Here is a 15770-nt window from a genome sequence, read left to right as displayed (position 1 = left end):
GAGAGGAAGAGAGACCAAGTGGGGAAATGTTGCGTCATCCAGACGTTGGCATTCACTTTTTACACTCTGCATTGATTCATGGGATATTTTATGGGAAGACATAATTCTGAAATTGTGCGCACTGAACCATCAGACCGTGGACATGTATCAGCTTACCCTTTTGGATGAAATCTTCATGGTGGTTATGGGAGTTGGCACCTGAAACATAAAAGATAGCAGCAGATCTTTATATGAGCAGAATGGAGGAATACTCATCTGAGAAATACTCCAGAGACTATGGATGAAAATAGCTACATCTGGTGCAATGGCATGTCAAATGAACAAATAAATAAATAGACAAAAATAGAAAGATACTACGAGAGAGAGAGAAAGAGAGAGAGAGAGAGAGAGAGAGAGAGAGAGAGAGAGAGAGAGAGAGAGAGAGAGAGAGAGAGAGAGAGAGAGAAGAGAGAGAGAGAGAGAGAGAGAGAAGAGAGAGAGAGAGAGAGAGAGAGAGAGAGAGAGAGAGAGAGAGAGAGAGAGAGAGAGAGAGAGAGAAATAAAGAGAATGAGAAAGACAACAGAGAAGAGAGAAAGAGAGACTCACCCTGAACACTTCCACCTCCTCCAGGACCAGTTCTTCAGTCTGCAGGTCGTCTCTGGGCAGGACAATCACCTTCTGAACCGTCCCCCTGTCTGAATACAATGACAAAATACCCTAAAGATCAAGGACTGAGTTTGGGAAATCCTTTGCTAAATGACCAAAAAGTACATGTATATGTGAAAATGAACATACCAAAATTAAGTGCAAAGCACACTGGGTAATATTATTGGCCTTGTTTCAGGGCGGAGCTCATTAGAATAATACTCAACATGCTTTTCAGTTGTTTATTTTTACAGTTGATTTAGCAGACACTCTTATCACACTATAGTCCTATCATACTTCTAATACCAATGCAGGGTGAAGGGGAGACACAAAATGCAAACCACTAAAAAAAAATGGTATATATATATAAGTATTTTGTATTTTGGAAATACAAAATACAGTTTTTTGAAAATACCAAATATCAAAATACATTGGAGTGTAGCCCAATGTAATTCAAATGACAAAATACGAATTTCAAATAAATGTAACAGAAATACTGCCCATCTCTGCCAAGAGGAGTGATCAAGTTAACCTCTAATCTAGTCCTCTCTGGCCTGCTCCCTCACTCACACATCCTCTACTCATATCCACATCCCTCCAAAACAGTTGTCCATATAAGGTCAAATGCCATGAGGATAATAGAAGGATCCCCCTCGTTTTGTATAGTGTTCGACAAACAGGATCCATTCATCACCAGGCTGAACACCGTAAAGTCAGCAGCCCTAGGGGTTCCCAGCTCCCACCCTCAGATCCACATGATTTATGGCCATAGGGAGAGGCTGTGTGAAGTACTGCCAGACGATGACCAGGGTAGTTCTACCGTACATTCCCAAAACAATTACAGTAACTCAAATTACAGTAACTCAAATTACAATAACTCTCCCGTCTGCAAAGATAGTAGGCTATATGTTCTCCAGTCTTTGAGAAGACAAGCACTTCTAACAAAATCCTAACCACAATAGGTTCCCCAGGTCGTAGATGGTTTTAGATCTCTGAATCTCATCACAGATGTGAAAACACACATACAATAACAAGTCTATCAAATCAACCAACAGGCGTGCGCTCAGAGCACTGACCTGTCCCCAGGAATAGGACCTCGTAGCTCCCATCGGCAGCGGCCACCTGGTCCACGGTGATGGTGGTGAACTCATAGTCCACGTTGTTCCGGACCACCAGGGGGCGCTTGTGTATTGGGTATACAGCGTGGTACATGGTGGGGTGGTTCCGCATGAAGTTAATCACCTCGTCTGGGTAATCCTTAGTGGACTTCATGTTGGGGGTGAACGTACCTCCGGGACACTGGGTTTAGAAAGAGGGCAGAACCAGCCATGTTAAATGTATTATTTAATTGAATTTACAAACATATATATATATGCGTGTGTGTGTCACCCTCTGCATGTCACTCACCGTCCCAGGCCGAGGGTAAGGGATCTTCCCAGTGTAGGCCACCCACTGGTAGTTGGGCCCCTCCTTGTGAGCATAGGGTCCGTTGAAGACCTGACGGATGTCAGCCATGGAATAGACACAAACTGCTGAGCCCTTAAACACTGACCTGCAGGGTGAAGGGATGAGGAGGGTCAGACACACCAAAAGGGGACAGACAGCTTTAAGGAGACATGGGATTACTACTCACTCTGCGAGCAATTAGCTACATTCTCCCGCTCATAGAATCAACTCGCATCCCAACTCAGAGACACGAAGCAGGCGTACTCCGACATTACGATGCCGCGCGAACACTCTCCACCACAGACAGGCTGTCTGACACACTGACATGCAAACCACCCACACACAGCCAAGCTAATCATCTCTGCTGTGCCGTGGTGGGTGTACAGTACGGCATTATATTAGTATCTTCCGTCTAGGGCCCTATCATTAGCACTACAGTAGTTCTGATCAACTGGGCTTTAAGGGGGGTGATTATAGCGAGTTAGTATTGAGGCCTTGGGTGAGTCAGGGAAACATATACAGTACATTAAAAACTGGTTGGCTTGAGCCCTGAATGCTGATTGGCTGACAGGCGTGGTATATCAGACCGTATATCACGGGTATGACAGAACATGTATTTTTACTGCTCTAATTACATTGGTAACTAGTTTATAATGGCAATAAGGCACCTCGGGGGGTTGTGGTACAGTATATGGCCAATATACCACGGCGGCTAAGGGCTGTGTCCAGACACTTGATGATGCGTCATGCCTAAGAACAGCCCTTAGACGTGGTATATTGCCCTTTATACCACATCCCCTCGTGCCTTATTGCTTAGGTATCTCACAGAAGCCAACGCAGACACACATACAGTACAGCCGTGTTTATTATGACTGGGCGTGAGTGTGAGAGCGAACTCTCCGTGTGTGCATCCTCCACTCAAAATCTCCTGCTGTATATGCTGGGGCAGGAGCCGCGAGCCGATTCCTTGACTCCTAATGCTGTGCTGCTGATTGATGACTTGTTATCAAAGCCCAGCTATGTGGGAACACAGGTCAAGTCTCTCACTGGAGAACCCCTTCCCGACCGACTTCCTCCTCTGCCTTTTTAGTGTGCAGAGCAGACTGTGCGGAATAGGCTTTTTCAATAACAGACCCTGTTACAGAGGCGCCTTTGGGCACAATGAATATTGATGGGAGACGGGAAACCACAGGAGGAAACCCCCCCCAAAAACATCTATTCTACACGTCCTTTAATGAAGACAGATACTTGTGGAAATGCGATTTAATTAAGGGGGGGACACAGAGGCACACAGTCCGTGACTCACCCTGAAACTGAGAACACGCCATAGATGACAGGATTCTTGGTGTCCTGAGTTGGCTGGATGAACACGTCCCCTGTTAGACAAAGCGAGAATTACACATTACCAAAAGTGGCACTGCAAAATGTCTTACGCTCTCACTGTACAATAACAGTACGAAGGACTCTGGTAAAGCAGTGGTAATCTGAGATAAACATTGAAGGATGGAGTCTATTCTCTTCTCTCTCTCTCTTAGTCAACCCCGAGGCTCTATTATTCCACCTGGGATTCCTGAGCAACCAGATCTAATTCAAAGCGTGACATACGGACAGTTACTACTTCCTGGACAGGAGGTGGGTTCAAGGGGAAGCCCTTTTTGGATTGGACAGCACAGCAGTGGTTAGTTAAGTCAGCAGGCTTTCCGGCCACTGTGGGGTCCTGAATCATAACGCTTCCATAGCAGACCCCAATTCCTGGGTCTCAGAGGGGGAAGGTAAGAAATGGAGATCTGTGGGGTAACAAGGCTTTAATGGAAGCCATATGCTTCCCATGATCCTCAGAGCTGTGGTAATTGGACCCTGTATCCTCCAATGGTTTAATGAGCGAGAAGTGAAAGGAAAAACAATTTAAAAAAAAATGGGGAACATTTAAATCAATTTAGAGTCGACTACCTCAGTTGAGAAGTGTAACACTTCAGCCCCTTGTTGGAAACACAATTCCAGGGTAAATGTTTTCCATCGAGAGAAAAAGAGTGAGGGGAGGAGAGGGGGGCATCGGCTGACTCTTTTCAAGGACAGGGAGAGTAGATAGGATGTGTTAACCCACAGCCACAAGTCATTGGAAATGCCAATCACTAAGAATATCTAATGATTAGATGAAGCAGGAAACATTATACCCTCCATTTATAACTCTGGAACCTCTGTCGTGTGCATTTATGAAGCCAGGCATTACTAAGATATTGAGCCTCGTAGATATCAAGCAGCTCCACGCCCTGAACTTTTCAAATAAATCTCTGGGCAAAGATCAAGTTGAAATGGAAAATACTCAAAGAACAAAACAGCAGGTTTCTCCAATCACACACTCTCCAAACCCTTCTGGATTCAAGTTGAAGAACAAAATGTTACTGCCCAAGGCCTTATCAAGCCTTAAGAGTGTTCTCCCAAAGAATCAACTTTAAGAGTTTTAAACCACCACTCCTTATTTTTCTAAAGAGAGATGGGCCCTAATAAAAGCTGTAGCTATGACTGAGTTGCATTGAAATGATGTATGTAATCATCACAAAGAAAATCATCCCTTCTTTATTGCCAGGGTAAGAGAATGACAGGTAAAGGCCGTAAACGAGAATGGGAATGAACTTTTGGTAAACGGGAGAGAAATTCCTAACACATCTGACGCCAGTTTGACAGCCCTTCTGGCTATAGACGGGGGGTGATATCAAGAACACTTGGAACAAGTTGCATCATTGGCTTTTATACTGGATCTTTTTTGACGTGTCATAGCAGACAAAGACTCCTTGAGGCTCACTGAGTATCTAAAGTCAGCACATTGTTCCTGCAGAAATACCACATCTATGAGAGAAACGCCGTTATTCTGCAATGTGTATGTACACAGTATGGTGTTATTAAAGACCAATAAACCTACTGCACCTTTCATTTTCCCTATGGATGCCCAAAATACAATTCCCATTCATATCACGAGGAAGTGCAGTATAATATACAGGTAACTGACAAAATAAAGGAAACACCAACATAAAGTGTCTTAACAGGGCGTTGGATCACCACAGGCCAGAACAGATTCAATGCGCCTTGACAACTCTATTGGAAGGTGAGAAATTCCATCATTTGGTGTTTTGTTGATGGTGGTGGAAAACAGTTACTAATACACACACACACACACACACACACACACACACACACACACACACACACACACACACACACACACACACACACGCTCTCTCTCTGTCTGTTCGTCTGTCTGATGACGGTCAGATGGTACTGTATATATGGTCTCTACCCTAGGGACCTGTCTGACTGCACAGCGTTACAACAGCAAACACAAATAAAAACCACACGACTCCCTTGGTGACACAGAAAAATATGTATTCAAAATGTCCGCACAAAAGCCCATTGCTCACGAACGACGACTACGAGAAAACGAACGGCAGATGATAAACAACTCTGACTGTCGAAGGAAGGGAAAGAGGTGGCTTCTGAGGTTTTGCCCTTTCTGTTATTATAAGGAACTATGAAATGAACCAGAAACCAAATGTTCCTTTCCCCCCATTACACTTTTGAAAAGGCAATAAAAAAATAATTTACTCTGACAGAGACCCCCCCACCCGTCTTCCTTTTCAGACTCTACTCTACATACAGTAGTTCCAATGCTGGCCTGGAAAGACAAGAAGACTTTCTCAACATCTGACTTTACTCTCATCTCTGCCCTCACCACCCCCTATCAGCCCCCCACCCTCTCAGCCCCCTCTCACCACCCCCCTCAATCACCCTAAAAGCCCCCCACCCCCTCAGTCCCCTCTCACCCCCCTCAACCACCCCCTCAGCCCCACTCTGAATCCCTCTCTGCTATAGGCTGCCTGATGGTAGTGGTTGTGGGAAACCAAACCACAGACAAACGTGTGGTGGGTAGCGAGACGTTCAGGGGTGACAAACCTAGTATGACCCTCACTGAGAGTGACCCGGACTGCAATTGACCTGCAGATGGGACATTTACATTGACAAAGAAATGAGTACGAATTGCTCAACATAAGTGAGTGGTTTGGGTAGACATGTGGTATCAAAAGTGGTCATTCACAGCCCTCAGGCTAAAGCTAAAATGAGCCTCCACTGGGCTATAGTATAAAACAAACAGAATCAGTGAAAACAAATGACCTGCAATAAAACAAAATCAGTTGTTGTGATTTGCATTTGACTGTCCTACTAATAACTAGTGTTCATAATCATTTCAAGGAGAGCGCTCAAGTCTCCTCAGAGTCCGACCTCCACAGCACAGCGCATCACACTAATGTTTCCCTGAGACGGTGAGCCACCAGTCATGTGAGAGGAGAGATGTGATTGACAGGCAGGGGTGACCCCTGTAACCCTGCAAGGAGCTCCCCCCCTGGCTGGTTCAGAGACAGACCGTAAAGCCCTGCGCTTGATTACCAGTCCTCCCCAGACACCTCCACACACACCTCTACCCTCAACACTTCCACTGCTGTCTGATTGAGCCAACCTGAACCCAGACATGCTTATCATACAGGAGCGATGTTGATGTCTAAAGCAAAACAGGCTGCAAGCTGGGTGGGACAGCGGTATCTTGATCCCTGCGGTACCTTCCTCAGAATTCCCCTTTCCTTTGGTTTACAAGGGCAGAGAAGAAGAGTACAATGATTTTACAGACCCATTGTTACATCGTTGGAGCAGTCATAAACGCTTTGCCAATTTCCTTTTTTTGGGGGGCGCTAAATCAAACTATACCAGAAAGAAAAGCTGAAGAAATGGTATATGTTAAAACAAAATGGAAGAGTTACTGTCTGTGAGAAATCCCTGTTTGGCTACAGTAAAGGTCAGCAGTAACCCTACGTACAGTAGACTCTTGTTTTCCGACTAGCCCGGTCACTTGGTCACATAGGAGCTGTCATTCTCCAGGTAGACTCTCGTGTAAGATCTGCTCCCACAATGATGGAATATTGGACAGCAGAATCCCAGACGCCACAATGTTACAGAACTCTAGAATCCAGACACATGATTCCTGTACGGGCGGATGTGTGTCGAACCAGAACACACACACACACACACACACACACACACACACACACACACACACACACACACACACACACACACACACACACACACACACACACACACACACACACACACACACACACACACACACACACACACACACACACACACACACACAGTGTCCGTTTCAAAGCCCAAACAAAACAGGAGTGCACTTTGAAACGGTTCAAAAGAACTCGGACGTTACAGAGATATCACAGTATGATTGCAGAGTGGGGTCTGAATGGATGGTTGGTCATTTTTACATGTTGTCGCTTTCATGTGCGGCTGACTATGTTTAGTGTTTAGAAGATGAGTGAGCAGAGGAGTAAGACAAAACTTGAGGAAAACTGGGAAGTTAGTGCAAGGGCTCGGACACACCAATAACGTTTGCTGGCCGAGAGTACTTAGCACCTCTGAACAGAGTGCCGGTTGTAATTTGATTAACGAGTGCGCACCGATTGAATCGCATGAAAATGTTGTCAGTCAGTCAGCAGTGGTCCGTAAAACACAGCGTGTTGAACAATCGATAGACGAACGCCAGAACCACATTCGGTGGGATGTGTGCGAGCCTTAAGAACATAACTTAACAATTGGGTTATACCACTGTTGTAAAAATTCCGCCTACTTACGGAGCTCATCAAAGTGGGTCTCTATGCCGTCCACTCCAGGTACCGAGCAAATGAGTCTGGCTTTCAGGAAAGTGCTCCACTTGTTGACCAGACAGCAGTGGCCACCATCATCATTCTGCAAGGGGAGGGGGGACAAAAGGCAGTGTCACTCACACCTGACCCCTACACAAACACCACAAGTGGACCGGTCCAAAGATCCAAATCAACAGCTGTTTTAGACAACTAGCAGCCAACACTAGTTTAGAGAGAAGCCGACAGTAAAACCATCAGCTGTGTTTTCAGTCTGTCTGCCCCATCTGTTGTGGACAGACGCCAACCCCGGCAGAGAGTGAAGGGAGTGAGGTGAAACGCGTTGACAATTATTCCCAATCCAGAACTCCTTGTACATTACAAAACATCTTCTAGACGTGTTGAACAGAGAAATGAGGAGTTTGAGAGACAATGTTCAAGTGGAAAAATCAGAGAATGCTATTTGTGCCACAATTTATATTGGACTAATATAATAATCATCATCCAAATCCAAAGTTATATTCCATTATGTTGTAGCTTTTATAGTGATGTACTAAAAATTCGATCAAGTTGTGTGCTTTTTCTACCATGTATTTGTATGTGTATCTATGCCAGTAGTGCTATGTCTAGTGGGAGTCATCAGAGGACAGGGGCTTAGGATCCAGACACAGGCAAGAACCAGCGTCCCTAGGGTCCATTACGAGGCGTGCAGCGAGAGGGGGAAGGCTTGCACACAGCCCAGGGTCCCCCTCTAAGGATAAACAACGTTCTGAGTCACGGCAACCACTGGGACATACATACATCATTAGATAAACATGACCCTGAGTGTGTATGTGTATGTTTGCGCTTATGTGTAAATACTGGAGGCCAAAGGCAAACTCTCCCACTCCAACAGTTTATCACAAGGGGACAACAGCATTCCCTTTAGTTTGGGTTTCTTAGACTGCTCATTGGCTGTTGAGGAAGGGGGGGGTCAGGGCTGTGTTGTTTTATGTCTGACTGTGTTGAATGCTAAGATACATTCATGGTTTATGCAGAGTTTCCAAGGAGACCCCTCTACTCTGGGGATGTCTCAGTATCATTAGTGGCGGGGTACTGGGTTCGCAGGGTCAAAGGTGACAAAATGAGGCAAGGGTCAAAATATGACCTCTTTCACGTTCTTATTGACTGTATTTTTTGCAGATAATGAGTTACAGTATGTGGTTATGATGGCCACTTACCAGACAGATCCTGCCTATCCTGGACTGGGCCATGGGGCTCTGGCCCATCTCTGAAGCCTTCTCCCGGAAGAAGAAGTAGAGCTTGTCATCGTTCTTCTCAGCACTGTCTGGAATGAGGTGTGCCTTGATGAATGTGGGATCTGAAAGACAGAGAAAGTGCGAGAGAAAGAGAAAGAGAGAGAGGGAGAGAGAGAGAGAGGGAGGGAGAGAGGAAGGGAGAGAGAGAAAGAGAGAGAGGGAGGGAGAGAGAGAGAGAGAGAGAGAGAGAGAGAGAGAGAGAGAAAGAGAGAGAGAGAGAGAGAGAGAGAGAGAGAGAGAGAGAGAGAGAGAGAGAGAGAGAGAGCGCTGATAATGAGACAGATGCTAGTGAGAGTCAATTGAGGCCTAAATTTGAGCTCATGTCACTGCTGTACATTCCAAATATCCCTCATTATTCTCACTCTATGAGCACAATATGGCGTCGCCCTCTCTTCTCATCCTGGCTCACTGATTGGGGCACTGCTGGACACATCAAATAAACCCGGTCCTCCCTGCTGCTACAGAGACACAACCCAAATGGGGGCAGACCCTGTGGAGGGTGGGGAACATTAAGCCATATTGGAAGAGCAGGATGTCCTAGTGTGGCCCTGGGGCTGATAAACAGGACTCAGGAGGGGATGGGGTATGCCTCCTGCTGGTAGACGGTTGGGGGGGCAACAGGGTCACTTTGGAGAACTGCCTGGGACCCAGCCCTACTCTGAAATAATCAAAGGTGGCAACACTGACCTCCCAAACCCACCCACCCAGCCAGCAGAACTAACGTGTACAGTCTCGTAACTTTAGACTATGGAGAATAAGAGACCAGGATCCAACAAAGAGCAATCCATACATGATGAAATGCCAGCAGACATGTATGGCATTAGAACAATGGATGACCAGGCCACAGCACATACAGCATGTGTCGAGGCTGACGCATGACAGTGAGGAGAAACGTTTCCTTAACAGTTCCGAGAAAAGGCACTCGTTGAGTTGAGTGCAGGCGTTACTGGTTTGATGTGATAGGCATGGTTGACCTTTTAATGGCTGGAACAGCTAGAGGCTTGGACCAGAGCCATATATACAGTATGAGATGGGTACTGTGAGACAGCACCAGAATGTAGAGACTGAGGAATCGATTGACACACAACGGAAGTATAAAGACAAACGCCATAGAGAGATGATGTTTGTCAGGATGAGACGTTAGACGTTACCATTTAACCATTTGGAGTTGTATTGGTCCGTCCTCATGGCTGTCTGTTTCCCCAGAGTACGGAAAATGGACGCGTCTGTCCCCATGAAGTCAATGTAGACCCCCGCGTAGAGCTCCCCATCTGTCAATCACAGAGAGGGAGAGAGAGAGAGAGAGAGAGAGAGAGAGAGAGAGAGAGAGAGAGAGAGAGAGAGACAGAGAGAACCCACTTTTAGACATAATATGACATTTGAAATGTCTTTATTCTTGTGGAACTTTTGGAAGTGTAATGTTTACTGTTCATTTTTTTATTGTTTATTTCATTAAGTGTTTATTATCTATTTCACTTGCTTTAGCAATGTAAACATATGTTTACCGTGCCAATAAAGCCCTTGAATTTAAATTGAATTGAGAGAGAAGGGGTGAGAGAGAGAGAGAAAGAGCGAGAGAGAAATCAATGGGAAGATCATAGAAAGACAATAACAAAGAGGTTGACAGGAAGGAAACCACAGGTGATTAGTGACTACAGTCCTTTGTTATGGAGATATGGCTCTGTTTTCTTTAGGGCAGGAACACACTGTATCCCTCCGCTCACCATAACCAACAGTAGCCCTCAGCTGGTGGCCAGGGTCAGGCTGGACAAAGAGGAGATAGATCCCAGGGTAGACACTGGGGACCTGGGGCAGGATGTGAGGATGTGGTCATTGGCGCAGGCCATGCTAACAGTGTGGGGTGGAGACCTGGGAAATGCCCACCCCCAGTTGATTGTGAGTGAGCAGGCGCTGCCCCAGTATGGGACCTGCTTAGAGAGTTGACAGATCTCCCTAAAGACAAGACAGCATTTTCCTTCTACAATCGGATCAGATTGAACCTCTTCACCATAGCGACCAAACACGACAGAAATATTGGGGTCAAGAGAGGTACATTGAAATCTATAACAGAGGAATTCCTTGTTTTGAATTTGTGTGGTACAGTATGACTCTGGCCACATTGTAGGTTGGTTATGTAATAGCTGAGTTGCTGCAGTAAGTGGATGGTAGTAGTTTCACCCAGGTCAGCTCTAGGTGTGGGCTGACCGGTGGTGTAAAGTACTTTAGTAAAAATACTTTAAAGTAGTATTTAAATGGGTTTGGGGGGTATCTGTACTTTAATATTACGATTTTTGTCAACTGTTACTTTTACTTCTCTACATTCCTAAAAAAAATATTTACTTTTTACTCCATACATTTCCCCTGACACCCAAAAGTACTCATTACATTTTGAATGCCTAGCAGGACAGGATTCAAACACTTACAACATCAAGAGAACATCTCTGGTCATCCCTACTGCTTCTGATTTGGTAGACTCACTAAACACTAATACTTTAATTGTATATCATGTCTGAGTATTGGAGTGTGCCCCTGCCTATCTGTAAATAAAATGTAAAAAATAAAATTGTGCTGTCTGGTTTGCTTAATATAAGCTATTTGAAATTATACTTAAGTATATTTAAAACCAAATACTTTTTGACCATTACTCAAGTAGTATTTTACTTACCATGACTTTTACTTAAGTCATTTTCTTTCTATTAAAGGTATCTTTACTTTTACTCAGTGGTGTAAAGTACTACTTAAGTAGTTTTTTGAGTATCTGTACTTAACCATTTATATTTTTGACGACATTCCTAAAGAAAGTAATGTACTTTTTACTCCATACATTTTCCCTGACAGCCAAAAGTACTCGTTACATTTTGAAGGCTTTGCAGGACAGGAAAATGGTTAAAAAACATGTGTACCATCATCTTTGAAATGCAAGAGAAAGGCCATAACGTCTTATTCCAGCCCAGGTGCAATTTAGATTTTGGTCACTAGATGGCATCAGTGTATGTGCAAATTTTTAGACTGATCCAATGAACCATTGCATTTCTGTTAAAAATGTTGTATCAAGACTGCCCAAATGTGCCTAATTTGTTTATTAATAACTTTTCATGTTTAAAATTGGGCACTCTCATCAAACAATAAATAGTATGATATTATTTCAATGTAATAGCTATTGTAAATTGGACAGTGCAGTTAGATTAACAAGAATTTAAGCTTTCTGTGATAAGTCTGTATCCTGGAAAATGTTCTTGTTACTTAAAACCTCATGCTAATCGCATTAGCCTACGTTAGCTCAACCGTCCCGTGGACGGGAACACCAATCCCGAAGAAGTGTTAATGTAAGGAATTTGAAATGATTTATACTTTTACTTTTGATACTTAACCACATTTAAAAGCAAATACTTAAACAAAAACTTTTACTCAAGTAGTATTTTGCTGGGTGACTTTCAATTTTACTTGAGTCATTTTCTGTTAAGATATCTTCACTTTTACTCAAGTGTGACAATTGGGTACTTTTTCCACCACTGGGGCTGACATAGGAGGTCACAGAGGGGGGTCATGGGTAGTGTCACACAACTCTGGGTGGCTGGGAGGTCAGTGGAGTCAAGCCAGAGAGGAAGAGGTCAACTGCCAAGTCTGACCACCTGCCTTTAAGCTGCTGACAACACCAGACCACCTACTGATATGAGACCTTACATACCGATGCATGCTTTACCCATTAAGAATGTTCAATCCAGCAAATAACTTTGCAGTACACTCTTTTTGATTATGACAATAATGTGACAATGGGACAGTTAACGTCTCCACAGGGTAGCTGCACATGAAAAGAGGCAGAAGTATTTGAATCAACAAGCTCCAGAGTGTGACTAGCCAATGGTGCAGTAATAGCTTCCACAAGGGTTGGACTGACCCCAAACATTCCTTGGGGAAGAGAGGAATAAACCTTGACGGGAAACAAACCTTTTGTTTCCATAGAAAGACATTCAAGTCTTCCAATAATGGAAGAAGTGAGCTGAGAGAAAGGAGATAAACAGGAACTTACTGATCAAAGCTGAGACGCTGTTGAGTTTAGGGTCGTAAGGACATTTGCCTTTACCCGAATCCACCTTGCCCGGCTCCAAACGGAAGATATATTCCTGCAATAAACAATAAAATATGTAAACTACCATTCATTATTCTGTCATTTCCATTGAGAACACAGAGAAGAGTTGATCCCGGCCTTATAGAATTAGTGTATTACAAGTTTTCACATACTGTAGTCCTGTGGAGGGAGATACTGACACATGGATGACGATACATTTGCAGACCAGTAAAAGGGCAACACCATGAAGTGATGGGCAGACTAGAGGTTGGTACACAAATGGTTTCTGAGCACGTCTCTCAAATGCTGTTTTTGTACTGATCCAGATGTTCTCTCTGCTTCCACAAGACAAGCGATGCCAGAGCAACACGTCTGACACCAGCAGGCTCCTGAAGAGATCCCCAAGCCATAAGACTGCTAAATATCTAACTAAATATCTAACTAAATAGCTACATGGACTATCTGCATTGACCCTTTCATTTCTATTTTTGCACTGACGCTATGCACACTCACAGGACCCTACACATTCAAACACACACACACACGCACACGCACACGCACACACACACACACACACACACACACACACACACACACACACACACACACACACACACACACACACACACACACACACACACACACACACACACACACACACACACACACACACACACACACACACACACTTCAATGGCTCCCACACATAACACGCATGCACACACACACACACACACACACACACACACACACACACACACACACACACACACACACACACACACACACACACACACACACACACACACACACACACACACACACACACACACACACACACACTTCAATGGCTCCCACACATAACACGCCCACACATTCATACTGACTCTTCACACACACACCCGCACTAAACCTAACTCAGACAGACAGACAGCATATCCTGTATGCTGCTGCTTCTCTGTTCATCATATATCCTGATGCCAAGTCACCTTGGTATTGGTATTGGAACTGACCCTGTACATAGCTTACTTACATTCTCCTGTCCTTCTTATTTCTATTTCTGGTGTGTTTTTGTTCTACTTCCCTTTATTTTATAATACTACGGACATTGTTTACTACATTGTTGGGAAAAAGCTTACAGAAAGGCATTACTTGAAACTATGTAAAACACACACTCACACACCCGTATTAGCGCTGAGCAAGGGAGTACGGCGCGTACAAGACCGGGTTATCGGCGTGATGGAGTGCTTGAGCTAAAATATGCAGAGAGCGATAGAAAACTCATCCACCATGCTCCTCGTGTTAGTGATGCGGAAGGATAGCTCAGGTCTGCGAGCCAGGTGGACATTTTTAGCATCTGTCTCAACATTGTGTCAAGTAGCTTGCTGTACTACTGAGTGTTGGTAGTAATAATAATGTTATATTAGTTCAACATTTGTGATTGCATGTGATTTAGGCACGGTAATGGAAAACCTAAACAGATTGACTTTCAAGAAGCATGAAACGTAAACGCTTTCCTTTTCCGCCTAAGAAGAAAACTGTCCTTTCACTTAGCTGACAATTAATTCATTATCACATGCCAAAAAATGCTCATTACACACGTCAGGATAACATATTTGATTAAAAGGCGAGTTGGACAAATACACATCCCCCTCCCCCAAAATAGACTGTTTGCAGACTGTTTGGAACTGAAGCTAGGATGCTATAGTTGGACTGTGTTCTTATACCCTGGTGTCTATGGTTCCACTTGACGTAGCTCCAGTACATACCCTCCCTGGGTGGCTCCCATGACACATGAAGGCAGTACATTTACACAAAGCATTCATTTGTTTTCCCAAGCTACCAGGGTGAATCAGGATCTCTACATTTGTAAGGAGTCCATTTATTGCAAACTTTTGACAGTATATATTTATGGCCAAAGTTGTGTATCTTCTCTGACTTGTTGTGGTACTCATTGGAATGGATCTTGCCATTGTCCTCCACCACACACGTTTTTATTGCATGCCTTTGAATGATTTGGCTAATATTAATACGTAGCCTATCTCTCAACATTCTAGTAGCCAAGATTAATTATAGACCAAGTACAGTAAAATCCCTTTTTTAAAAGTAGACCTTTTGAGGTCACAAAAATCAAGTCATATTGGATGCTAGTGAATGTAAAGTACTGGACTCTGTTATACTAACCAACTTAACCTATGAATAAAACAGCTCTACTATTTAACTTTGATCATAAACAGTTGAATCCAAAACTCTAACACCTTATTTCATCCACACCATAGTCAGCTGCGTCCATTTTGAATCTCAGCAGGAGGAACATGATAAGACAGGGCCTCTAAGACCCCAAATGGGCACCTGACCCAGGACCAGGTTCTACAGTAGCCTCCCCTCGGCCCACGGCCCACCTTTGGCTCCCCAGGCCCTGCCGTAGTGGTGAAATCTGCCGCCCGGTTGGTCCTCCCTCCGGACTGGGCCGCCTGCAGGTAGTGGGCCTAAAAAAAGAGGACACGTGCCACGCGATTACCACGACGGTCCCATCGGCTGCACCCAACCGGAGACCCCAAAACCAATGGAAAATTCAGTGAAAATTCAATCGAAGAGTTGACCAGGAGCAGAACAGAAAAAGCTCA

At 44.3% G+C, this 15770-nt stretch overlaps 1 protein-coding gene across 4 annotated transcripts in view; it reads right to left on the bottom strand.

The window, feature by feature from the left end:
* The window catches only part of sema3fa (sema domain, immunoglobulin domain (Ig), short basic domain, secreted, (semaphorin) 3Fa), a 78723-nt gene that overhangs the window by 4028 nt on the left and 58925 nt on the right, over positions 1–15770 (bottom strand). For 2 of the 4 annotated variants that reach the window (XM_052473257.1, XM_052473256.1), the window contains exons 6-15: positions 15546–15632; positions 13105–13198; positions 10226–10345; positions 8997–9136; positions 7768–7882; positions 3378–3447; positions 2033–2177; positions 1702–1924; positions 587–675; positions 157–198 (exon numbers count right to left, since the gene is read on the bottom strand). In XM_052473257.1, coding sequence (XP_052329217.1) covers positions 157–198; positions 587–675; positions 1702–1924; positions 2033–2177; positions 3378–3447; positions 7768–7882; positions 8997–9136; positions 10226–10345; positions 13105–13198; positions 15546–15632 — 1125 coding nt within the window. The remainder of the gene's footprint in view (positions 1–156; positions 199–586; positions 676–1701; positions 1925–2032; positions 2178–3377; positions 3448–7767; positions 7883–8996; positions 9137–10225; positions 10346–13104; positions 13199–15545; positions 15633–15770) is intronic. The other 2 variants (XM_052473259.1, XM_052473258.1) reach the window with 1 other exon arrangement.

The sequence above is a fragment of the Oncorhynchus keta genome, chromosome 21 (genome assembly GCF_023373465.1).
Source record: "Oncorhynchus keta strain PuntledgeMale-10-30-2019 chromosome 21, Oket_V2, whole genome shotgun sequence".
In the NCBI taxonomy this organism is placed as follows: domain Eukaryota; kingdom Metazoa; phylum Chordata; class Actinopteri; order Salmoniformes; family Salmonidae; genus Oncorhynchus; species Oncorhynchus keta.
Note: the sequence above shows the minus strand (reverse complement) of the source record. Positions and strands in the feature narration are given on the sequence as shown.